The sequence below is a fragment of the Cavia porcellus genome, unplaced genomic scaffold (genome assembly GCF_034190915.1).
Source record: "Cavia porcellus strain 051 isolate PalLab524CR breed Dunkin Hartley unplaced genomic scaffold, mCavPor4.1 scaffold_5, whole genome shotgun sequence".
Classification (NCBI taxonomy): domain Eukaryota; kingdom Metazoa; phylum Chordata; class Mammalia; order Rodentia; family Caviidae; genus Cavia; species Cavia porcellus.
In genome coordinates, this window is record NW_026947488.1 from 44,255,194 (window position 1) to 44,282,672 (window position 27,479).

Below are 27,479 nucleotides of genomic sequence, written 5' to 3' on the forward strand. Positions count from 1 at the left end.
ACTGGTATCATGTATTCCCTCATTTATATTGCAGGCTGAAAAGAAGCCACGCAGGATCCAGCACTTTTAGTTCACTACTGGAGATTTCACTTTCTTCAGCATGCCCCAGGCATGCTTGGAAGTTAAGTAGCTGCTCAGTTAGTGCCTTCATTTAATGTTATTGAGTCATCTTTTGTTTGTTCCCGTGAGATCCTTGTAAATCTAATGCCATCCCAGACTTCCTTCCCTAGCCTCCTAATGGATGCATCTCATGTCTTCACATAAATAAGCTGTCCTTCCCACAACCTTGAAGCAGGGATCTCGAGTCTTAAAAGTTTTCCACCAGACTGACTCAGACACTGTTTCATGGGTGAGAAACTTCCATTCCTCTAGCAAACAAAATTATCTTCTACCTTTGTGAAGAAATAAAGAAAAGCAAACCCAAAGGAACCTCATGGAGAGGAAAGGAATGCAAAAATGAAAGAAAAGGCAAAGAAAGACAAGGGGTCCTGTTCTATTTCAAAAGCTGTTATAATCATCTATTGATAAAAGGAAAAGAAATGGAGGGTGATCAAACTAAAAACACTACGACAAGGTCATAAGAGAAAATGAGTGAGGCAGAGTGATTACTTGAAACTAAAATTACTTCATCATTAGCATTAAAACTAACTTGTCATTGTGTTTACATGCATCATTTGTCCTTATGCTAGACATCTGCAAATTCCTGCCTTCAGGCGAAACCTCGTCTGCTTCTGAAAAACAACTTTGCAGAAACACAGTCTATTCACTTATTTACACCTCATGTATGTTCTACGGCTGCCTTCCTGCTGCAGTCACGAAGTGGAGGAGCTGTGACTGCATGGCTGACAAGACCTAAAACACATCCTATCTGGTTCCGTAAAGAAAAAGCGTATTGCAGCTTGCTCTATGCCTTGTCAACGTAAGATGTTCTGCTGCACAGGGAGGACCTAACCTAAGTAAGATTATTTACAAAACAGGCCAATCCTCCACCGCCCTGCATCTACACCCTTTGCAAAGTGACTTTTTATCTTCTCCCATAGAACAATGGAGCATGCTGCTGTGCTGCTGGGGTCTGTGCCTGGCTGTGGCCTACAGCCAAGAAACAACTAGCTCAGCCTGCTTGGAAGAGGATGCAAATCCAGGTAGGATGAAAATAAAACAGCTCCCAGTTGACCTAACAAACTTTATATGTTTCCATGTACTCAGTTTGTTGTGCTGACACCCCAATTCTTGGACCACATGGTTGCTACATTGAGTCTCTGAGCTTTCAAGTAGGTTGGTAAACAGCAAAAAATGCTGCAATTATTGACAATAACTGAGTCTTTTTTAAACCCTTGTATCTTCATATTCCCTACATATGCCTTCTCCTCCCTTTCTCATTACTTCATTTCAACTTGAGACCTTGCTGCTCAAACCAGGCTCATACTTGTCCTCTGTGCCCCCTTATAACTCTGCCTTGCAGTCAGTCAAGCTTTTCCGAGGGAAGAAGCCTGCAGTGAGTCAAGCTCCTCCCAGGGAAGGATTCTGAAACATCTTATCCCACCCTGTGCCTAGGCAGTTCTCAAATCAAGCTGTGTCATCAGGACCCCTGGAAAAGCTCCAGAAGCAAAGATCCTACCCCCGAAGCTCATTGCAGATCTCCCTTTGAGAGGACTTTGAGATCTCCCTGCTCTGGTTTCTAGATCTGTCTGTGACACTTAGCACCCCGTGTCTCATTTAACAGGCACAGTACTCCATTGCTCCCACCAAGCACCTTTTCCGTTTTTCCAAAAGTGGCTTTTCTTCCTCTGCCTCGCACACTAAGGGGCCCACAGAGATGGAGAAGGAGTCTATAGATTGATTTGAACTTGTTCTATTAAACTCATCCACAAAGAAAGGAGTACATGTGTGTCAGTGACTCACGTGGCAAAAACCTGTAATCATCTTGGACCTCTACTAAGGAATTAATTCCTTTCTCTGATGGAAGGCGGAGAATCAAAGGTATGAGAAAAGTCGTTTTATTACCAGAAACTTGAGTACTTGATCAGTAGGAGCCTGACTGGTTATTAATGATCAGACATGATTAGTGACTACTTTTTATAGTACATAATAGCCCTCCTTGAATTAGGGGCTGAACATTCCATTCACTCTGGCTAGGCATTTGGAGCACAACAGAAAAAGCCTGGTCTCAGGGATGGTGGAACCTTCTCTTAGGAGACACAGTGTCCTACTAGTCCCACAGTGTTCTACTATGGGAAGCCTCTGTCATAGGTATATTGTTCCCATTTGAGGAAAGACCATTGTTCACTGAAACAAGTAAAAGAATTTGCTTAAAGTCATAACTTGTAAATGTCAAGGTCATGGTTCAAACCAAAGTCTTTTGTCTTCAAGTCTACTTACTTTCCGGAACTCTCCAAACCACATACGCCTTTCCTTAAACATGTCATACTTAGTTGACAAAGGGCATTAGGCTCTGGGGACATGAACGCCCAGATAACATTGGCAACACTGTTACTTTCAAGGCTGGTCCAGAGGAAGCAATTGATCTGGGTGCTTTTGCAAAAGCATCTGGCTGATGCTAACTCTACCTGCTATGGGTTGTTTCAGTGTTTGGGCCAACAGATGTAATGCTCAGGGGCCTACATCACCAAAGGAAGAAGTTACAGGGCTCTGGCAAGGAGAAAGGTTACTAAAGGCAGGTGGGTGTAGAATCAGAATCATTAAGTAAAACACTGATGCTCTTCAGACACCTCTACCTACACATCTCCTAGGTTCTAAGGCAGAGATGTTAAGAAAAATGGCTTGTGAGGGCTAGGCATATAGCTCAGTGGCAGGGTGCTTGTCTACCATGATATGCATGGCCCTGGGTTCAATTTCAGTACTGCAAAACAACAACAACAACAATACAACCACAAACTTTTCTTTTGTGGAGTTAGTTTTTGGGTGCATAAAGAATTGAAGAGTTGTGGGAACAGGAAAGTTTCCACCTAGTTTTCAGAAGAAGGCTTGGGAGGCCAGGCAGTGTACCCCTGAGAGGACAGTGTGTGAAGCTGTGAATGTGAAGCCAAAGGTGCAATGGAGAACCCATAAGGCTGGAGGAGCCAGAAATGTGGACTGACCAAAGAAACTTGCAAAGTGTGAACAAAGCTAGCCAAAGAAAGAAGCAAGCCATGGGTACTACAACCACCAGAAGTGCTACAGGAGCCAAGCCACTGAAAGCCTTTAGGCCACGGATTGTTGGGGAGGCTGGAGATGGAACTGTGGGATTTAATGTTTGTCCTGCTAGACTGTAGCTTTGCTTTGTTCCCATTCCTTGCTATCCCCCTACTTGTAACTTGTAGAATGAAAATACCTATCATGTGCCATTGAATGTTGGAAGCATTTACCTTTCTTTTTGTTTGTAAAGGAACTTGAATCTAAGGGTCTGCCTTAAATGTCAGAAAAGACTTTTGACTTGGACTTTTCAGCAATGCTGAAACTGCTAGGACTTTGGCAATTCTGATGAACTAAATACCTTTTGTATAAGAGAATGTGCATGAGTCTTTGGGGGTCCAGGGACAGAATGTTTTGGCTTGTCTAGATGTCCCCTAAAGACTCATGTAGTCATAAGTGGAGCTTTTTCAGAGGTGGCTGAATCTAGGGTATATGCTGCTAGCATTGATTCATGGTAGGATCAGGGGCACTAAGATTAGGAGCGTGAGTGCTGCCTGCCCAAATAGCCTGGATAAGATATAAATGATAGAAAAAGCTGTCATGTGGTGGTTCTTGTCTGTTTTGCTGCCTTCTGCCCACCATGAACTCTTGTTCCTCTGCTATGCCTGTCTGCCATTCACTTAGACTTGGAGTAAGCCTATTATGGACTGAAACGTGTATAATTATGAGTTAAATAAACCTTTCCTTTTGTAACTGGGTGTTGGGTATTTTGTCTTAGCAACAAAAGTCCCTAAGACATGTGTAGAGACACAGCTAAAAAGGATTACAAAAGAAGTACTAAAAAGAAGTTAATCTTCTTAAAGTCCTGATGTTCCCCAAGATTTTGGGTCTTGCAAGTTTTGGATTTTAACTGTCCCCCAATACTCAGGTGTTGACAGCCTGAGGGTGGTGCTACTGCAGGGTGACGGACCCTCTGAAAGGTGAGATCTGGAGGGAGGTCCTGGGGTCCTTCAGGGTATGCACTTGAGGAGGCTATGGGACCCAGGCTCATTTTGTTCTTGTTCTGCTTCCCAGCTCTGAAGTAAAGGTGTTTGCTCCACCACATACTCCATGCCACTGTCACTTAGTTTTTTTTCCTTAGTCGTTGGTCAAACTAGTTCCTCCTCATCATTCACCTGTCACATGAAGGGTCACTTTCCATGTAGAGTCCTCCACTAACACCAAGCCCACACCCTCGGCCCCTCTCAACTCTTTAATGTCTGCCTCTCTGATCAATCTTTTATAAGTATGATTATATTCAACATTTCTATGCTCATTGCTTTATTGCACATGTCTTCCAACTAGACTGAAAAAGCCTGAGACTTTGTCTTGTTCACTAGCTTATCTCAGCCCCATAGAACCATGCCTGGCACTACACATTAAGTGAGTATATCCCATTGAAGCTGTCACTGATAAGGACTTTAAGAAAAATATCTCCAATATTTTCCAACCTCTAAATTTCATCTAAGAAAATGCTTTCTCATTTGTTCCTTCAGTATCTTATAAATGGTGTAAATAATGATGTCTATGGTAAAACAAAGAACATTTCTGAGTCGTTTAAGGTGAGCTGTATTCAATATTACTTAGCACTGTTAATCTATAACACAGATTGTACTAGTTTAATGACTTCAGCATGATGAATCTATGCAATATACAGAATACAATATAAATATATTCCATCACATTGTCAATCAAGACAGTGTGAAGAGGGCTTTTTCTCTTAGATTTCCTGGGCCAGTAGTCACCACGATGGGACACTTTTCTCCCAAAAGAATCTCACAACCTTTTCCATCACAACAGGATGGAAGAAGGCAGAAAGTAGAGAATAGAATGGCAACAGAGGCCAAGTGTTACTGGCCTGGAATTTCAGATTGGGAAGCTAAATGTCTTTTGGTGGGTAATAAAGCTGCATCTGAACCTTACTGCTTTGTTTTAAATACTTAATAATAGTAGGGGTTGGGGCTGGACAAAAGCAGAACTCATGGCAAGTCAGCTTGCAACTAAACCCAGTTCATGAATTACTAACTTCCTCAGGATAAAAGTGCAGACAGTGAACTTAGAATTCAGCTCATTTTTTCCTGCTTTCTTCCTTCTTCAAATTTAAATTTTGATTATTTTTCATATCGTGATTAGCTTTTGGCTCCTTTTACACTTAAAATTAGATATTATCTCTATTTCCTGCAGGAACTATTTATTGCTGAGCACATAGTCCTCCTGTTTCTCTTGTATTTCCCCAACCACTGCTATTTTCCAACAGCCATCATCTTCCTTAGTTTCCACATGAAGTTAGTATTTTAATGTTCTGTTTGGTCAATAACAGTTTGATTCTAAAAGCTTAAAAATTGTTTATCATCATCATGGTTGTGTAAGTACCTACCAACAGAAGACAACCTGCTACAATTCTATGCTTTTCTATTTCAGCCCAATATCCATATTTTGTAAGTACAAAGTAAATTACTCACAGTTTGAAAATTAGATAAAGGATAAATAACTTTGTTTGCTTATTTGTTTTAAATATATATACCGCTCTACAACCTTCTGCAAAAGGACAGAGCTCAGAAGAGTCTGGAGTAGTCTGAGGTCCAAGCAGGGCAAAGGCTCAGAAGGAGAAGGAACCAGGATTGTCTTCCTTTCCTTGAAAGGAAAAGTTTGATTTTTAAAAACAGCGCATCTAAAACAAAGGAGAAAGTAAATTGGAAAGGACAGGTTCAGAAAGTGAGCAAGATAGGAAAGTAAAGAAACAAGCACATGGCTCTCGGTGAAGGGCTGAGGCAAAAGAAGACAGTGAGAGACAGCATTGGACACCAGAATGGCTAATAGAATTGATTCAGCTAGATCTCTGATTTCTAATTGTTTATTGTTTGTTGCTTGTTGACAGTATTAGGGATGGAGCATAGGGCATGCTAGACTTGCACTCTATCAAGGGACTATATCCTCAAATCTTTTAAAATTGTATTTTGAAACACAGTCATGTTAATTGTTCAGGCTGCTGGTCTTGGACCTTGCAATCTTCCTGCTTTAGCATCCTAGGTAGCTGGGATTGCAGGTACACACTGCCATGCCCAGTTTCTGATTTTTAACCTTAATGTGTTCCTACTGTGTGCTACAACTCTCCTCAGCAAACAACAAATTGTTAGCAAAAATCTGTTTCACACAACACCCTTGGGTCTTGGATTTGATGATATAATGGGTTTCAGGAGGATAAAAACTTGGAACTGCCAACAGGCCAGAAAACAGGGAGTAAAATGGCTTCGGAGGACAGCAGGCCTAACCCAGAAAGTGTAAGCACATAGGACATCTGGGAAGGGAAGAGAAGCCAGCAGTGGACACTCTTACTTATTTTGAGATGGGTTTCCCTATGTTGCCCAGATTGGCTTCAAACTTATGATTCTCCTGCCTCGGGCTCCCCAGTAGCTGGAATTACATGTATGTGCCACCATGCTTAACATGTTGTCAGCCTTTTTCACCTGGTCATTAAGGGAAGTCCAGGAAAACAGCTGAGTGAGATATTTGGCTTGCATGTGTCTGCAAAAGCTTTACTGCAGGGGGACAAAAAACTCCACAAAAAGAGAAACAAAAACAGCTCTACTGTTTCTCCTTTCTGTATGAGCCAATTCTTTAAGCATCACTTAGGAAACAAAACACTTCACATTCAAGAAACTTATAAGTCAGGTAGCATCAGGAAAAGAAAGGTCGAAGCGGCAAGGTCACAGGGAGATGCCGCGACACAACTTTCTGCAATAGGTGGTTTCCAAACTCCTGGCTGCCTCAAAAGAATCCCTCAGTAATGCGGAAATAATAAAATCATAATTCCACTGCATATATAGACACTCTTTTTTTTTTTTTTTTTGCAAAACCAATTGCTGTTGAGCATTTTTTCATGATCTAGAAAATGATCATCCACTACTTACAATGCTTTTTCAAAATAAGTACGCGGAACACTGCCTAACATTTGCCTGATACTCCAGGTTACAGTGACACATTAATTATAAGGTGCTGAGAGCATTTATGCACCTTCACAGTCCCTTGACTGTGACACTCCTGGACTGCCTGGGTTTTGTTTTCTCTAATTCCCAGTCCTCCCAGTGATTGTCAGCTAAGATCTTTCAGAGCTATTCAAGGGCAAATTGTAAAAGTACACATACCTGCTTATATTTTTACAAGTATTTTAATGATTGGGCTTTTATGAACTGCATCTCACAGAACTGGGGAATGATAATAAAATGTGGCTGTGCTCCAGTCTGAAATAATATTTGGCTTTTCAGTTTCATATACTGTTGGGAAGAGATGTGTTTATTTTATTAAGCTCAAACTTATAAAATTCAAGCTTAGCTGGGATATATTTAGTACTTGTCAAGTTTCTTTTTCTTCTGGCTTTACCTTTTTTTTAGAGCAACTTGTAAGAACAACAAAAAACTTTAAGAAGTATGTTGTAAGGGTGAGGGGCGGTGACTCATTACCACAGAGGATCACTATTATGATTTGGATTTCAGTGTGCCCAAAGGCCCACACACAGAAGACCTGGTGCTATGGGAAGGTGGTAGAATCTGTAGGAGGCAGGGTCTGGTGGAAGGAAGCGACATCACAGGTTGGGGGGGGGTGTCCTTGAGGGGAGCTGGGGACCTCTGGCCCTTGTCTCTTTATTTCCCAGCTGCCATGAGATAAGCAGCTTCTGCCACCCAGGACTCCCAGCCATGATGTTACCTGCATTTCAACCCAAAGACAGTGGGTCCAAGTGAGCAAACATCTCAAACTGAGCCAAAATAAACCTGCCCATCTTTTAAGGAAACAACACTGGTATTTCATTAGAACAATAGAAAACTGACTAAAACACTATCAGCGCAAGAAAGAAAATGGATTCAAATGGAGGATCCTGTAATGCATTAAAGTATGTTTACTTTACTTACTAAGAAAATTTATTTTCTAATGTATTTTTTGTTTGTTTGTTTGTTTGTTTTTGCTTACAGGACAGGAGGAGAGATATTTAGCCAGTGATTACATTTAATTTCTTCCATTTGACCATCTCTGAATTATGGAGCACAAATGAACTTCCATAGCTTTCCAGATCCTGGAAATGCACCTTTCGGAGGCAAATATTTAGGGAGAGATGCAGTAACAGCTCATCCCAAAGGACAATGGGCATCAATAGGGGGCAAGATACACCATCCCAGATATGACGCTCTGGTCTTTGAGACAACAGCAGCAGCAGGAAAAGTCTCATTCACCCTCCCCTTGGCTCCTCTCCCCTCAAGCAGGTCCTACCACCTAGCTGACCTTCTCTCATAAACCCTCCCTGTGAATCAGCTTTCTATTGCTGTGAAAAAATATCCAACCCAATCAAATAAAAGGAGGAATGATTTATTTTGGTCACGGTACCAGACCATGGGCATCTACTTGGCTCCCTAGATTCAGGCCCGCAGTAAGGCAGAGCAGCATGGTGGGGAGTGCGTGGTGAAGCGAAGCTGGTCAGTTTACAGTGACTGAGGGAGGTGGACCCCAACCTACCCACAAAGGTACATTCCCAGTGCCTCACTTCCTCCAAACAGGCCCCACTTTCTACAGTTTCCACAACTTCTCCCCATACAATGTCTGCTGGCAAAAAGCACATTATCTTTGAGAAGAGGGAAGTTTCATAACTAAATAAAACACTCCCATTCCAGAGGGATCCTCCCTGTACTCAGAAGAAAATAATATCCTTATCCCTGAAGACAGGAACACAAAGAAACATCTGTAGCATCAGTCTTGGTTTGCTTGCTAAGCTTCCCCCAGTTTATCACTGATCACCCACACTCCCTTTGCCGGTCACACTGCAGCATGACTGTCCTATCTCCATCAAGTCTGAGCTGAAGAATGTCCAGGTTTGTCAGGCAGGGGGCCTTTGTGGAGATGGGAAGAGGATCCAGGGATGGGAGAGACAGGAGCAGGAGAGGGGAGAGAGAAGAGAAAGAATCACAGTGAGATACGGATCTACGTCAATTCCCCACAAGGAATGTATTTATTACGCATTGCAAAACTGTGCTAATAAAAAAGAATACACAGCTTTCCCTTCTTCTTCGAGTCTTCATTCCTGAAGGTTCCCAAGTCACAGAAAATGCAGTAGATGAAAGTTCTTTGGGGTTTTCTTATTAACCTTTTTGTTAGGTGGTTTCAGCTATTGCTTAGCAATGGGTGAGGAGAGATAATATTTTTTCTCCCCTACAGCATTAACCTTGGCCCAGCTCAGCTGGGAGAAAGACTTGACTGTGCTTCTGCATGCGTCCTTGGCCTTCTTTGTCGAGCTGTGGGAAGTGCATGTAGGCAGTCAGCTGCCATAACTTACTTTGTATTAGGTTTGATCTATACAAAGTGGATGATAGTGGTAATTTTTTATTTAAAAGATAAATATTTCAAGTGGTTTATCTAGTCTTTGAATCTGTTGAAGCTCAGATACTTACGGGTTTCAAGGATTATCAAGCTCTCTTAGCAAACAGCAGAGGTCTGGTGCAATAGGAGCATGCATGTGGGAAATGCCCAGGTCCTGGTTTCAAAACCCAGCAAAAAAACAAAATATGAGAAGGAAAGAGGGAAAGAAAAAGGGAGGGAGGAAGAAAGGAAGGAAGGCAGGAAGGAAAGAAAGAAAAAAGGAAGGAAGAAAATCAAATTATAACAAAACCAGACTAAAAAGGAACCAACAGTGTACGGAATCTTTTTTAATGCTTTTTTGAATGCTACAATGTTTGGCAGCTACAGGTATTCAGCTAGTTCCTGAAGAGAGGAGGATAAGTAAGAAATGCACAGAAATACAGCAGAGACAGAAACATGAAATAAAATGCGAAGTCAGTATAAGGTGAGCAAAGTTAGGTTAGTGGCAGTACAAGGGTGTTCTCTCTTACTTTGATCGAAGATAGGACGGAAGTAAAAATTTCTCATCTGGGTTCTGAAAATGAGTAAGATTTCACAGTCGAATAAGTAGAAACACCAAGTATGCAGACACAAGTCTACAGAAGAGAGGTTAACATACACGAAGCATCAGATGAAGTAGTTTGGGGGAAGCGGGAGATGTTTGCTTGGTAATGAGGAGGATGTGGTTAGGAAACTGGAGGTAAATGAGTTTGTAGTAATTAGGAGGGGGCCAAATTATGGAAGGCCTCCTATTTTATCCTGAGGGTTTCTCTGTCCTACAGTGAGGAGTCACAGAGGCATGTTAGACAGAGGAGGAACAGGATGTCTCTAGGTGGCACAATATTTTGTTTCTTCTTACAGCAAACTTCAGTTAACTGCCATTTCCTGGCAATAGTAATGTTTTGGGTAGATGAGTAGCTGTCCCTTCCATATTTCAGTGAAACATAGAAACAGTGACCATATTTTATCCATCATCGTTTGAACCATTTATCCATCATCTTTTGAATTCTGTTTACTTAAAAAGTGACTGTTCTATAAGGCCATGGAGTGCTATGATACACTGGAAAAACCTAGTTAGTAACTAAATCTAGTCACCCCCAGGGCCTCCTATGGACAGGTGTTTTCTACATTTGAGACCCTCAAATGATTGGAAGTCAGGTTTTCAATTAGCCCCCAACACTTTTCACTGATTTTGAAAGGAACTAACCCCAGCACTCTAAATCCTATTTTAATAACTTTTACTTTTTACTGTGTGTCAGAGGCAATCTCAATACCAATTTCATCATACACTCTCTTAAAGTCATCTCAAATGACAATATAAGAAAACCAGTGCATTTACAATGCAAATGAGACCTGAAGCCACCCATTCAATCTTTCTGGACAAGTGTCCCAAAAGCCTTGCTCTATAAAATGAAGTCCTGAGCATTCCCACCACGCAAGGGTGCAATACACAGATGACAGAAGCACAGAAGGCACAGTTTGGAACAAACAAAAGGAGCAGGAGCAGAGGCAAAGGACTGGCCCCAAACCCAACCCACTCTGTCATTCATAATGAAAAGGAAGGTTTATATGTAAAGGCTGCCAAGCATGATTCATTAACCAAAAACTACTACTACAGGAAACCTATCTGTAAAACCAGAAGAACAATCATGACAATCTTACAAGGTCATAGTGAGAAGTTAAACAAATAACACACACCAAGTGCTTAGAAGGTATCTTGGTGTGTAGTATACTCTTAGTAAATTAAAATACCACTGTCATTATTGTACCTGACACATGGTGAGCACTCAGTGAATTACAGTATGATTAGTTTTATATCTCATAACCTACCTCTTTCCAACCACCTCGAATTATAAACTTCAAAGATATTCTCACTGTGTCAAAGCATATTTGCATGATATTGCAATTAAAATTAAATAATTACCAACATGTTTTCAGAGAAAAGATTTAGAACATTTCTTTACCTCTTCGTATCTGTCAAAAACTGCTCCTTCTTGCAAAAAGGAAGGCACTTCCTTCTGCCAGTTAAATTCATAAGGTTTGGCCATGATGATATTCAAGATCTAAAACTGAAAAAGAATATCACATTAGCAGATGAAATTAAAAACAAGTGGCCAAGGTTACCTGGTGAAAGGTTAGCTCTTTTGCGCTCATGTGTTTGCAAAACAATTCCTTTTATATATGAAATAAATCCATGAACTCTTTCCTTCTTCCCTTCATCTGGCCCCAACTTTTCTTCTCCTTGTCTCTAAAGCGGGAAACGCATCATCACTCATCCCTTCTGCCCTGAAAACACTTCTGCAGTTCCTCCAATAACCAACTTAGCGTGAGCAGGACTCAAAACAACAATGTGCTGAGCAGGGGTGGGTGGGGGCTCCACTTCAGTGGCTGAGCACAGGTGCAGAGGTCCCATATTCAATCTCTAGCACCCCAAAAGCTAAATAAGAAAACAACATGGTGGCCTCCAGGACTTGCCACACTGCAGAGAAACACAGCAAAACATCTGTCCCCAGCAGATCTTTGAGCGTTCTCTAATCTTCTCACTCCTGCCAACTATCCTTTTCAATTTTTAGTTTTGTTTCCTTTTTGAGATAGCAACACTAAGCATTTGATTAAAAAAAAAGTTCCTATCAAAGATGAAAAGAAGACTTCTGACCATGAAGATAATCATCATCTGGCTTCACTTTGGTTCTCCCTGGACTAATGTAAGTACACAGTATGCACGTGATGTTTCTCTGAGGACACAACTGTCCAATTGCTGGAATATTTATCTCCCCCTTCGGCACTAATTTCATCAAAAACACTTCAGGGATTGGCAAATGGACAGAGATGGGATTTGGAGGAGGATATGCGCCGACTGTAATCTCTAAAGGAGACCTGCAGTAAGACAGGAACCTCTTCGTTGCCTGGGGTTCAGAACAAAATACCAGACCCTTGGGAAAATGACACTGAAGTACCCACATTTCCCCAATTTTATACTTGGAGGAATAGATTGGCGTTTTTTGAGCCACTCTGGAATACTTCCCGGACATGGGACATGTCTTAGAGGCAGCGGAGGGCTTATTTTACAAGGATGGTAAAACTGTGACCTCCAGATTAGAAAATATTGACCCAGCCAATTGTATTTAACAACAGTTTGACCAGGCAATTGATTTTACAATGGGAACAAAGGAAGACATATTTTCCTGTCCAAGTCATTACAGGAAAAGTTAAAGCAACAAATGACTGGGCTTTTTGTTTTTGTTTTAAAGGGATGGAGGCCACTATATCCTCCTTGCAATCCTCTCAAACTGTTACCACAGCAACTGGCTAAGAAACACTTTCACTGTATCAGGCCAAAGGTTTCTCTGTGCTGGGGCTTGTCCTGTAGTGAGGTCTCCCTGGGAAGACAAGACACGGAGATTTCCATGCCTCCTCCCCACTAGAAGGCACCATCTCACCACAGAGCACAAAGAAGCTGCCTGCCCCCTGAGGAAAAGTCAGGGAACAGTGGTAAAGTTACACAGCCAAAGAGCAGACAGGTAACCCAGTGCCTGGTCCAGTGTAAACACCTTGGACTGTCCCTGGTTGGAGGCCAGCAGGCTCTTAAATAGTCTCATTGTCTCTGGATTCTTACACAATGGGCCTGGCTCCACAGGAAAACACCTTGGCCTACAGAAAGCTTCAAAGGGAGGCAACCAAAAGGGGAAGGGAGCCCCAGGTGGGGTTCTTTTTTCAGTGACAGCTGACATAAAAGCTCCTTCTACAGAGGATGATGAGACACAGGGAGAATTCCTAGGGAGGACATAGGAAGGCCAACTGAGCAGTTGAGGGTGACTTAAGCCCCAGAGGGAGGCAGGCCTTCCCCTCAAAATGTTGCAAATGACATTTTTTCCGGTTGTTTCGGATACATGCCTCATTTTCTGGTACAACATGAACAGAGACGCGTATGTGAAACCAAGCACTGCTGAGCTACCTGGGTATGGTGCCCTGAACAATGGCCCCCCAAATACATGTTACCATGACCTTACAGGGACAATAAGCACTTTGCAGTTGTGATTAAATTACAGATCTTGAGATGGAGAGATGATTCTGAATCATCTAAATGGACTCTAAATACAATGATAAGTGTCCTTATAAAAAGGAGCAGAGAGAGACTGGATAGAGACAGATGAGGAGGGGCAGAGAAGCACAGAGTCCAAAGCCAGAGTGGTAGAAACCCAGGGTCAGGGCATTGGCTGTCACCAGCATGTGGACAAGAGCTTGCAGAGAACGCTGTCAGGGTCAGGAAGACAGCTGCATTTTCAATTCCTGGCTTCCAGTGCTGGGGAAGAATAAAGTTCTGTTGTTGGGAGTTTGTTGTTGATGGCAATTTTTTACAGTAGCCTCAGGAGGCACAGGAACTGGGCTCATGGCAGCTGGACCGCTTCCTAAAAGGCTCAGAAGACTGCCACATACAGCTGCCACAGTGTGCAGGGAAGGTGGTCTAACTTGCAGGGAACAGTCATTTAACATACATCAATGCTGGACAGAATAAAGGAAGACAGAAGTAAAAGTGCACAATAAAATGGAATCTAGACATGAATTCAGGTAACTCCATCCATCTACTCCAAACCTCATTCAATAGTAAAAGTATTATTTAGAGATATTGGCTTCTCAAAAAAAAAAAAAAATTAAAAAGGCACTGGGGATGCAGTTCAGTGCAGAGGCCGTGGGTTCAATCCTCAGTACTGAAAAAGGAAAAAGATGTGTTTCTGCAGTACATCCTTTCCTAGGTTCCCAATCCCTTTTAACAATTCTAGATCTCATCAATAAATATAAGATTTAAATAAGCTCTGTAACTTGCTCCAAGCCAACCAATACAATCTCACATTTTTGGTTCTATTTGTAAAGAAATTTATTTGAAAAAGTATCTGCTTGTACTGAATAACATACAGTTTTTAAGTGAATAAAAATTCACCTTGTCACCGGTGGGAATTTTATTTAGTGTAACGTCTATTGTCTACTGAAATCTTCTGACAAAGAAGTCCCATAACAAATTAATCTCTTCTCCATCTACCATACAAATTCCATCCAACTAAGTAAGTCAGGACCTTAAGTTACCCACAAGAAAGACAAGCAAGACTTTTTCAGAGCAGACAGAATTGGGATCAAATTTCCACTAACCAAAAGTTAGTTGAGTCTATACATATTTCCATGTCTTGCTTCTCTTTAAATTCAATATCCTTATATTTCTAAAAACAGATCAACAGCCTATCATCAGAACATCCAGTACAGTAAATAAATGGCTTTACTTCAAGTACGAATCTAACTTGACATTGATACATTGCATCATTAATGACATTTTTCCATATTTGCTAAAAATACCTCCATTTTCATCAAGCCATTAAATAACCCTTTCAAAAAGCACATAATGATATAGGACTAAGAAAATAGTCATTGAGGGTCAAGGAAAATAATTATATATATATATATATATATATATATATATATATATTTTTTTTTTTTTTTTTACTGACAAGTTTGCAATACATTTCTATAGCCTTGAAAGGCACAGGCTGTGATTTAGTAATTTCACCAGTAGGATTTATCCAAAGCACGTACATGCAAAATCAGTGTATGAAAATACTGTTGTGCTGCTTATGACAGAACGTGGGCCTCATATGAATAAAAGGAAGCAATTGGTTAAGTACAGTCTACTATTTAAGTACTGTACTCTGCCCTCATTAGAAGCAATACTATAAAGGAATAGTTATTGGCTTAACAATGGGAAATTTAGAAGTTACTAAATATTCACAGCTTTTGTCAAGCAAATACAAATACTTTCAACATGTTGCTTGGCAAACAAAAAAGCAATTATGATTCAAATTGTTTTGTGTTTTATATAAATATATAGATATTGCTTGTACACACAGGCATACCACTACTTTTTTTTTTTAACAGGGGAAAAGGAAAAGGAAGACATATACAGTGATTTTGTGATGGGATTTTAATTGGTTTTTACTTGCTTTAATATTTTTTCTATATTTTAAAATATATAAAATTGCAATGACCATACTTTTTATTTCAGGAAAAAAATGTTCTCTAAAGTAACAGGGAGATAAAATTAAAAACTGATTTCTATGGGAAGAAATCAGTTCTTAAACTAGGTCTGTGTTTTCCACTAGAATTCCTGGCAAGAACAAATAGCAGGAAGAGACTAATAAAGCTGTAAGATGTTCTCCTTCCCTTTCCAGGATTTAAAACCTTGGCTTTTACATTGGAAGTTTTCACATGCACCAATTATGACTGATTCTTATTCACTGCTTGGTGAGGAGCGTTTTTAGTAACATTGATTAAAACTTGCATGTTAACCACAAAACCTCTGCTATTCTACTATTTGGAAATAAAACTGGTTATGATAGTGCCTGAATTTGTCTTCCATCAATTCTGCATACAAAAACCCTATGGCATTAGGAAGCATCACCTAATTCAAAGTAATTTCCTGGAGCTTATCAAAACATACAAAGGACACAGGCAACGTGTAAAAATACAAAGCAGACATGCACTATGTGTCGTTATCTTTCCCCACCTCAATATTCATTGTGATGACGAGGTAATTACAACTTTCTTTAAATCTAATAGTTTTCGAGCTGGGAATTTAGCTCAGCAACAAGCATTAGTTTGTGAGTTCAATCCCCAGTATCAAAAAAAAAAACTAATACTTTTTAAAAATAAAGAGATAAAAATATTTAAAAGAATTTCTTTGGCTAATTTATAAGGTAAATATTTATAAGGTAAATATTTTTATCATTTTATCAGGATTTTACATTTATGAGACGATACTCATGATCATAACAAAGACTTCACTTTGTCAACATTTTACAAAAGCATCTAAAACATGCTTTGCTATTGGGTATATAAAGGATTCAGCTTCAATTGAATACAATAATTGTGAACACAACTGTAGGGATGAAAAATGTGTTATTGGTCCTCTCTTGTCACAAAGTTTATAGCTGACACTCCTCTAAGCAAAGACAGATTGTGGTTAAGGCATAACAAACTATTTAATAAATTTTACGGGACATGGGAAACTTCAGAAATGAAGACCAAAGAAATGAGAGAAACCTGAGGATTTGTACACTTAGCCTTGGAGGAGGAGATGTGAAAGAAGCCTGGTAAGACAACAGGAGTGTGATCCCACCATAGTACCTGGGGGAGATCTGGCAAACCATGTTTGTCCCTTAGGAACTAGGGCAGGACACCTGTCACACAAGCCTTTTAGGGACAAGGAGAGAGAAGGAGTACCTTTCTGGCTTCTGTGATTTTGTTTTCTTCAGCTTAAAATACTCAGGACTGCAAGATGCCACTTTTGGAGACATCGTGTTTTAAGCCCGAACAATATAATTCAGTCTGCATGAAATTAGAATACAGTGAGGTAGAACTACTTCCCGAAAGGGAAACTGATTTGTTTCCAAAGCTTGTTTTGGATGTTGTTTATTTGCCTATAACAATTCCTTTGGAAAAGACATCTGAGTTCATAATCCAGTCCTGTAATGTTTGATAAACATATGATCCATCAACATTTAAAATATACATGTGCAGTCACGTACTGCATAAGGGTATTTTGGTCAAAGATGGACCACATACGTGACAGTGGTCCCAGAAGATTGTAATGGCACTGCCTAGTGACATCATAGCCATATTAATATGACACAAGACATCGTTGCTCACATGTTTGTGATGCTGCTGGAAACTTACTGCAAGGGCAGTAGGATAAACATGGAATCATAAAATTATGAATCATGCATACTGGATAATAATAAGGGATCATGCTGCTGGTATCTGTCTTATTACTATTACTTCTTAACTGTTATTTTAGATTGTTCACCTGCTACTTAGTTAAAAAACAAAAATCTAAAGGAAATGGTTATTGTAAAGGAGCACATCCTGCTTTGCTGGCAGCCTCACAGATATTGTGTTTACTGAGTCTCTTGACTGCATCAAGAGGCCATGTGGAGTGACCGACTCACACCAGCTCAGGTCATGTAAATACACTGAGGGTGTTTGCACAGCAACACCACCTGAAGACCTGCTTCTTGGAATACAAACTCTGTGTGTGTGTGTGTGTGTGTGTGTGTGTGTGTGTGTGTGTGTGTAGAAAGAAAGAAAGAAAGAAAGAAAGAAAGAAAGAAAGAATGTGTGGTAGGAGGCCAAAGAAAGAAATATATCATTTAATTGGGTCTTTCTCTGATTTCATGAATAAAAAATTTGTTTTAGTAGGTTCTTTTTTTTTAATCTATTATAAATGTTCTGCAAAGCAAAGGCATCTGGGCCAGATGGTAATTTTTTTTTCACCTTCCTTCAAAAGTAGAACTTGTCACCAACCTCAAGGACAAAGGGCATACATGGTGATGTCTGTCATTCACTGTGCACAAAAGGACTTTTCACTGGTGGCAGGTGGCAGTCACACAGAGGTTCTGATAAACTCAGGGGAAACAAAATGGCAGCTCTCACAGATTAACTACCATCTCAGGAACAGGTCATAAGGGTATCACGTAAGAGCCCCTTTGGGATTTTGTTTCAAAATGCTCTTAACCCAAAGCTTCTTAGCTAGAAAGCAGCCTGCATCCTTGGACAGGCCAGGGACACCAGGCAAGGGACCATGGTGGTTTAACATCTCCTCATCCTCAGTGTCCTCTTCACTGGAGCGCTTTATAAATAATTTAAAGTGTTCTGGAGAGTGACAGAAGGTTCTGGGGAGTCAAGGTGGGAACTCAAGCCAGGGGGAAGCAAGAGAAGCTTTAGATTCCACGGACTTGCCTTAAGCTAGTGGCACTCTAAGTGTGGTACTCAGACAACAAACATCATCTGGGAACTTCGTACAGATGCAAAATCTGAGGCTTCCCAGATACCTTCTAAATCAGAAAATCTAGGAGGGGTCCAGGAATCTATGGTGTGCCCACACGGCCAGCCAGGTGATTCTGATGTAATCTAAAACATGAAGACAACAGTGGACAGGAAAGGTGGGTGTGTTGGCATAGGCCTATAATCCCAGTCATCTGGGTGGCTAAGGCAGGAGGATTTTGAGTTTGAGCCTAGACTGAGCAATGACTTAGAAAGACCCTGTCTCAAAATAAAAATGAATAGAAAGGGCAGGGGATGAAGGCCTTGGGTTCAATCCATAATGCCAGAAAAGCCATGCTAAAGCAAGCCACGCCAAGCCAAGGGAGGTGGGGGGAGAAAAGCAAAGTGTCTTTTCATCTTCATCTGTGACCCAGGTCTTTTTACAGGGAAAGAAACCAGTTACACATGTGAGAATAAAGCTCAGGCAAGTAATAAAGATGGTCCACACACCTGAAATGCACATTTCTTTCAGCTTGGAAAACTGAAGCTATTGAGACTCTGGATGCTGGCACCTGTTCTTTCACCAATACCAACCAGCATTGAGGGCCTGAAAGCAACTTCTCAGCCATTTCTTGCAAGACTCATCCTTCAGGGTCAAGCCTGAAGCAACCAGTTACATGTGGCAGGGGACAGCAACAAAGCTAACAAGGATGACACAGCATTAATCAGAGACTCAGCCAACATGATCTCTACTTACTCTTCAATGTGGACGCTGAAGCCACTTAACAAGTAACTTCAAACAGTTCCTGCTTTTGATTCAAACCTTTCTGGGTCCTGTTCTGTTATAAATGCTGATATTTCTCCTAAGAACTCAGGGAAAAAAACTATTGGCCAGTTGAGATTCAACCCACAAATTCCCTTAAGTTGCAGGAGCTGCAATTAGACAATGATCTGAGAAGAAAGAGTATAAAACAGGAGAGTTCCAGAAGAATCAATACCACGGATCCAGCCAAAAGTAGCACCAGCACTCCTTCTCCCTCCCTCCTTTTCTCCCTCCCTCTCTCCCTCTCTCCCTCTCTCTGGGCTTCTCAGACTTGACTACCCATACCTCCCTCTCTGTAGAACTCAATGATCTGTGTTGTGAGCAGCTGCCGGCTCCCATGCATCTTCACTCTACAGCAAGCTCTGGAAAGTGCTGGACCTCAGTGACTACAACAGTGTCCACACAGCATCCACCTGGCGTGCACTGAATGCACAAAAGGGTGAAGGAATGAAAGCGCACCAGATGGAGGAGGTCCCAACAAATCCTAAAATCAGACCAGAGAACAATAAATGCCACACTGTGTTACTCTGTGCTACTCTTCCCTCCAGAATCTCAAAATGTTGTACTCAATCGTTTGTTCCCAAAAGAACAAACCTGCTGTCGCCTGGACCCAGTCCTTGGAAAGGTTTCCATTTTGTACACCCCTGCAGCCTGGAGGCGCTGTGCACTGCTCCAGTCCTCACAGGATGTGTCCTTTTCCTGTCCTTTTTACAGGTGACCTCCTAGGCTGCTCGTAAGATCCTCCACTCTCTGAGGCCCGGCGCTCTCATCGTTGCCCGTAATTTGCCCTTGGACTGCTTGCTTCTGCCAGAATTATTAAGCAAAACATCACCAACCTGAATCATACTTGTCTAGAGAAAAAGCGCTCTTTAAAGGTTTGATTTGATTTTTGCCTTAATTATTTCACTATTTCAAAGGAAAGATTTTCATCTTCACATGAATAACCTTCATGAAGGTTGCCTGAGGCATGAGGAGGCCGTAAGTCCGAGGGCAGCAAGGTGGAACTTCACAAGATCCTGGAGCTGCTTTAGAGGGAGCAAGCACAAACTCAAGGCCTCAAAGGATCCTTTATTCTAAAAACTTTTTTCTTATTAAAATAAACACACACACACAATGGGCTATTAAATGTAATTAAGGCTCTCTGTTGTTAAACATTCCCTAAGCTATTTTATAAATAGGTTATTGCTATTATTACACAGAGTCAAAGATTCGGTGTAAGGCTATGTATATTAAAAATGAGTCCACAGCATGTTAGGGGAAAATAAAAACTATTTACCTCTAGATTTTTGAGCTAAAAGGCATCTGAAATTAATAGTCTTCATAGGTTCATATACACAAGGGTACTACCACAGGGCCTGAAAACAACTTTTAGTCAAGGAAATATAACCTAAATAAAGCTCAGATCTTACAGAAGTCAATTATTCTTTTTTATTTCTTAAAATAGTTTCACTCTTGGTGAGAGAAGTTGCCTAGCATGAAGAGACCCTTGGGACCCTCCCTAGCATTATGCAACAAAACAAAACAAAACAAAACAAAATAAAACAAAACAAAACAAAACAAAACGAAAAGTTCTCACTGAATTCCTCAAAAGCTTAAACTATGGACAGATGTGAAACTAATAAAATAGAGTTGGTGAGAACAAAAAAATTATATGGAGTTTGAAATATGGAAAAGTTCATTTTATCTGTCTAGTAGATGCAAATTCTTTTAAAACTCTCCAAAATGCTCTTGTTTTTTTTAATGCACAAAAATACAATCAGTCTGAAAGTGAAAAAAACAAAACAGCACAAACAAACAAATAAACAAACAGAAAACTCTTTCACTCAGTTACCTTCTAGAAGAAAGGTAACCTTTTCTGGTTTTCTCCCCCTAGATCTGGCATCTTATTTAAGCATTATTTCAAAAGCAGGTGGAAAACTTGCTGTGTAAATTGGCTGACGTGAGAGTGAGTGCAGGAGTTAAGGGTATTTCTTCTCAAAATAAGCTGCGTTTGTATCTAATTATTTCAAGCCAAACTCAAGAAACTGGAATTTCAGAAAAGGCCATTTGGCTTGTGTTTTCTCACATACAGCAAGGCACAAGATGCTTTGACCAAGAGCATCTTAATCCCCAGAAATTAGCAACCAGGCAGGGCTCTCATGAACCTGAATAAAGTCACTCAGCAGAATCACCCTTGTCTTCCACTAGCTTTCACATTCTGCCTCACTTATCTCTTAGTGATATATAGTTAGAACTAATTTCCTGGTCCAGAAATCCATTTGCCCTGTCATCCACTCAAATTTTAGTAGTTGTTGTTGTTGTTGTTTATCTAAAAGGTATAAAGGGTCTTGCCTGGCCATTCCTTTCAATTTCACTCTCTTGTGAAGATCCTCATGCACCTTTAAATTATTAAAAACCTGTGTGTGCTTCTCCTGTTCATCGATCTTGTATTGATTGGGCTTCTAGATGCAGCCAAAGAGCTCACAAAGAAGCCAAGAAGGAATGAAGGAGTCCTGTCCTATCCTATCTTCCTGGAGAGCCCATATGAAAACCAGGTGAGCACAGCCCAGGCTGTCCTTGGCATTGTCTGATAACCAGCAGGGAGACTGAGGCCGGATCCATTTCACTCACTTTGGACACAGCAGAATCCATTTTCGTGTAGTTTAAGATAAATCTTCTGTGGCATTAGAAAGATCCAAATTTTACGATTCTATAAATAACTTGGTTACACTTTTTAAAAAACAGATGTGATTTTAATTATATATTCATGACACTGTTTTCACAATTAATATTCAACGAATACAAACTGTTTGACTTCCTCAGATGAAAACGAAAGTGCCATGAGAGACATTACCAGTTTTCCAAACCCAGCTCTGTCCCAGCTAGCTGTGTGACCCTGAGGAAGCCCCTTAACTTCTTTGTGTCCATAAAATACAGACGATAGTTGTTTTTCCACTCTCTTTCAGCTTAGGTTAATGTTTGATTAAACACTATTTGGACTATACTATTAAAGGGCCACAGTCCATAAATGTACATGCTATTTAAGGACTGTGTACCTCCTTCCTAAAGTGTGTTTTATCTCCTAAATGAAAGCCACCTGGAGGTTGGTCCAAGTAAAGATGACAAACAACAGGTTGCTATTGTGTATTGAAGAGGGAATGACAGAGTAGTGACATGGTAGCAGCTCTAGAATAGCTCTTCCAATATCAAAGCACACTTTCAAGATGCTAGCCTCTTGCCCAGTGCTTGTAAGGTCAACAACTTTCAAATAATTGAAGCTTTCATAAGATGTGTGCTTTGCTTGGATTTGAAGTGAGCTTGCTTGCATGGCTTATACAGACAGTGAAAAACAGCCCTCATGCTAACAAGGCCTGGAGGCAATGGGAAGGATATCAGGGGTCAGAGAGTCTGAAGCCAAGTGACTCCCAGAAGTCCACATCCGATATTACTTTAGCAAACATCTCTGACTTGTCATTCAAGCCAGGATAGAAAACAAGACAACAAAACTGAGCTTCTTTAACTAAACTCCCTGCCCCTTGTTAGTGAAATGCATTGCTTCCCCAAGCATCAGTGCTAATAAGCAACGTTACTGGGAACCGCTTTGGTCCTGTGTCTGCAATCAATTATTATTTTTTCTTTTCTTTTCCTTTGGGGAATAAGTTTGATGCAAGACTGCAGACATGTCTCTAAGACACTCCAAGAGGAAGTGGATACCCTGATTGACAGGGCAGGAGGATGGCAACCTACTAGGCTGGAAAAGCTGGCTTTGCTGTGGTCCTCAGGAGGAACTAATAATGGGGTATTCACACTGCTCCAGCCAGGCGCGCTGACTGCTGAGCCAGCGCACTGCTCCAGAAGGGTCCCCGGCTTTGACTGCTGCCAAGCAGTGTAGAAAGCAAAGCTCAGAAAGCTCATAGTCCCTCAGACCTAGCAGAATGACAGCTTAAATTGGAGAGGGAATTCAAACCCTCGCTGCATGACCTCTTGGGTTCTTGGGACCAAACTTCCTTAAATTCAGTAGGATTTTCTGAAGATCTGGCCTCCAACCAAAAGTAGGGAAAGTCATCTTTTCCTGTGATTGTACTGAAGGTGTTTTAAAGAGGTATAGTTCAACCAAAACTAAATAATGCTTCCAAGCAAAGGAAATATACTTATTACTATCACTTTCCAATTCCTACCTCAAAATGACCTCAAAAAAATCTTAACGTCAAAATCAGAAAAGAGTTTATGTTATCCAAAAGCTAAAGGAAGTTCATTTACTTCTTAAATGACCTCATAAAATAACCATTCACTTTTTTAAAAGATCATTGTCTTTTATTCTTTGTTTTGTTTTTAAAATATTCTAAATGTAATGGAGAAAACTTGTTTGGTTAAAAAAAAAAAAATAGAGTCTAGTCTTTGTTCCTGACATTACTTGGCCTACAGTACTATTTCGGGAATACCTATAGTGGGCATTTTAAACACAGCTAAGAAAGTTGTTTATATTTAATATTGAAAAAAATCAAAAGTGTGACTAAGCCATTACATGCAGTTTTATTTTTATTTCACTCTACTTGAAACCAACTCCCAAGGAAAATGGGAAAGGAAATTATATTTAAGTGAGAGTAAATCAGGTTTTATAGACAAAACACTTCTGTGTATTTACAAAACGCATTGTATGTTGAAGTTTTAAAGAGAAGAAGACATAATTAAGGCATGTTTTGGCCACCTACGTCACATTCTTCCATAGTCAAACTTCTTGTCCTGTACCTGTCCTCTTCTCCTCCTTTCTCCCTTTTCTCTCTCCCTCCTGCACTCTCTGTGTTTCTCTGTCCTTTCTCTCTCCTACATACTCAGAGATCTTTTTATTATTTTGAGACACGGTTTAGTTAAGTCTTCTAGGCAAGACTCAAACTTTCAATCCTCTTGTTTCAGCTTTCCTCAGGGTTGGGATTATAGCATAAGCATATAACACTGTCTGGCCAAATTTCTTTTTTTTTTTTTAAAGTTGTTTTTGATATGCTAACTACTAACTTATTATAAATATGTTGAATCATAGAATGTACCTCAAATATTCTGCTCAAAATATTTTTGTAAGCAACTAGAACTTTTAGTCTGTAAACTCTACTTTATCTTGGTTTTGATCTCTCTCAACCACTGTAGAATTTAACACTCACCTTGAGTTTATCCTCTGTGGACTCTCTTTCCACATGAGGCTCTTCCCCCACCTCCTGCCCTGCCCTATTTTTTTTTCTTTTTTGTTCTCAGCATTCCCCTTCCATAGCAATGGAAGAGTAACAACTATCTCATTTTTAGCAGCCTCCTGAGACACCTCCACCCATGCTCCTTCCAGGACTTCAAACCCCCATGTGCCCTCAAAAGAATTCACTGCTCCCATCGGGCTACTTAGCAGAATGGATCCAATTTAAAAGATCTATGTACCAGTGAGTGACATAAAGGTCTTCATGGAGGTTGCTGTGGTTTGGATAAAAGTCCCCCAAACCCTGTGTATTAAAGGACTGGTTCTGGGCTGGAGTGTTTTAGAGTTGGTTGTACTTTTAAGATGTGGGGCCCAATGAGAGTTCTTCAACTCCTTTCAAAGATGAGTGGGCTCTGGAATGCAGATCTCACTCAACGCCAGGAAAGTAAGAATTATTTTTATAACAAAGCATGCTGCTTCACAGAGCAGACCTTTCGATCCACTTAAGGATTTTGATGTTCCTCTGTTCTTGGAAATCACTGAGGGATTTCTGTGTTGAGTGAGCGAGGGTATTAAATACCTCTAATGTCTTCCCAGAAAATAAAGGTGCCTATCACTAAAATAGTATCGGTTGCTTTCCAGATTCCTCTGAGGCCAAGTCTAAACATGCCCTCACCATTAATATACAGCGCAATATGTCTTGATGCTTATTCTGTAAAAGAATATCAATTACACTTTAGGTGGTAAACAGATGCAGAATGACCGATTGTTTGAGAAATGCCTGCCTGATTTTCCATCTGCAACCATCTTGGAGCTGATGAAAAGGACAACTTTGTACTATTACACAGCCATCATCTCCTTCTTGATTTGTGGACTCAAAGAAATCAAGTCCACCACAGAGACCACAAAAGGCAGTAGAGAAAACAGTGATTCACACTGACTGCACTGCCTAAGACATTTTTCCAACCTCAATTGGAACTGACAACAAATATGAAATCAAGGCCATGGGCTTCAGATTTTGGTCATTTTTGGTCATCTGTTGCCAGTCTCTGGGAACAAAGAATTTCAATTTCAGGATACTGGCCAACATGTTAATTTTGGGAAGTTGCAGTTAGTTTGCCAAACACTCGTCATTTTACTTTATAAACTGGATACGGTATCCTGAATCAACACTTGTCATAATCCATTTACACACAGCTTCGCTGCTCCGCAGCTGCTCCTCACTTCCCCCAGCCTAAAATGGTATTTTAAAATTAAATACCTGAAACTTGCTGGAGACATTTTTAAAATCTCTTTACCTCTTTTTCAGTAGCTTGGAGGCTATTAGAATCAGCAAAGCAATAACCACAAAAGCGGCAACTCACTGCACTCCTGCATCAGGAAAATACATTCTTGAAAACTTCTGCCTGTCCTCTAGTTTAAAAATATGGAAATCTCTGTTGTTTGGCTTCAGGGAAAGAAAAACACAAGAGATCTGAAGAAATGAGTTGTAAGATAAACTAAGAGATGCAGATACATCATGCATACTCTCAGTCAAGAATGTTCCCATCTATCCAGCATTTTTTTTTTTTTCTTTTCAAAGTAATTTTATTAAGGTTCTATGGAAAGGTCACTACTGCATTTCTATAATATTAAATCTATCTTAGCATACAGAAATCCCCTCTGAGCCTGAAATATTAGTTCAAGACTAAGTTTATTAAGGTTTTGGCATGATTCAATATTAACTTTCTCCAAATATTATAACCATTTTCAAATCAGATAACCAGTGGAAGATGAAACTGTGGCTCACAAAAATAAAATCAGGAAAACCACATCATTGCATATTAGCTCATAGAGATGGGCTTTAAATATACTTTAAAATCAGGAGACAGCTTATCAAAACAGTTCATCTGTATTGGCACTTTTCTTTCACAAAGAAATCAGATAGAAACATGGTTAAGGTCTTAGCATATTTTGAAGAAAACTAATAGTCTTAAGATAAATTTTAATCAAAGTGCTAATAATAACTTTAGCTATCGTCCCAATCTTTCCTGCCTCCTCATGGATAAGTTAAATGATGATTTAAAGACAGAAGGGCCCAGGGTGTCAGTCTCTGGGCCCAATGTGTCTGCAATGTTAAGTTTCCTAAGCCATATATTATAGGAAAGGGGTAGTTTATCTGATATAGTCAGACAACAGCCTTTTGTTAGGTATTGTGTGACATTATTATTGCGAGGTTTTTCAAAATCAAAAACATCATTGGTAGCAAATATGTTAAAAGTCTTTGATGCTTCCTTTTGAAAGAAAGATACTTCCTGGAGTTCACGTAATACTCAGAATCTCAATAGATCTCAGGATGGAGGGTAAGCTTTGACTTACAAACTGGAGACCTGGCGAGAGGCTGAGGAAGGTACATGGCCCACCGTGGGGTTTACAAGATGACCACAGATCCCGGGAGAATGGAAAAGTCTAGTTACTCTTCTAAATTCAACTCTGCTAGACCTCAGAGCAGCTGTTCCTATTTACTTTTCTGTAGATTTTAACACTTCATTAGAATTCTCTGTCCCTGAAGTTATCACTCTCAATGACCTCAATGACCAGGTCTTAAAAGACTTTGGTTCTCACCACATTATATTGTTTTGTTTCAAAGCCAATGCGATACCTGGAGATGCATTAGTACCTCTTTGGGAAGCAGTATGTCACATCTCCAAGCTTTAGTAATTGGTAATAGGCATTGCCTTTCTTGGCCATGTGGAATAAAAGTGCAGTCCTAAATTACTCTTAGTCAGTAATGAAGGCTTCGGGCCTAAAGAAACGAACAGATGCTACTGAGCAAAACCAGGAGCCAAAGAGCCGTTCCTAACCACTGGCACCTTTCCCACTAAATCTGCCGCTTTCACTATACCCATCTGCATCTCCTCAGATGCTAAATCAGTACTCACTTCTTCAGTCAACTTTGGTGAAGAAGTTGTGACTGAAGAAGTGGACACTTAACTCAAATGTGTTAATTTTATTTTCAACTTATTTGGTTATTGATAAATTACCCAACCTAAGGAATCTATATTTAAGAACTAAGAAATAAATGGGTAAAAAAATCCCTAATTTCTCAGCTAATTTCAAATACTCATCAAGGCACACAGTTATACCAGAAGTCCATAATTC

The 27,479-nt window shown here is 40.2% G+C and overlaps 1 protein-coding gene across 7 annotated transcripts in view; it reads right to left on the reverse strand.

The window, feature by feature from the left end:
* Positions 1-27,479, reverse strand: part of Plcb4 (phospholipase C beta 4) — a 355,157-nt gene that overhangs the window by 139,188 nt on the left and 188,490 nt on the right. For 6 of the 7 annotated variants that reach the window (XM_063248710.1, XM_023560190.2, XM_013159797.3 and 3 more), the window contains one exon: positions 11,517-11,621. The exons of the other annotated variant lie outside the window; for it this stretch is intronic. In XM_063248710.1, coding sequence (XP_063104780.1) covers positions 11,517-11,600 — 84 coding nt within the window. In that variant the 5' untranslated portion in view covers positions 11,601-11,621. The remainder of the gene's footprint in view (positions 1-11,516; positions 11,622-27,479) is intronic. 7 annotated transcript variants of the gene reach the window in all.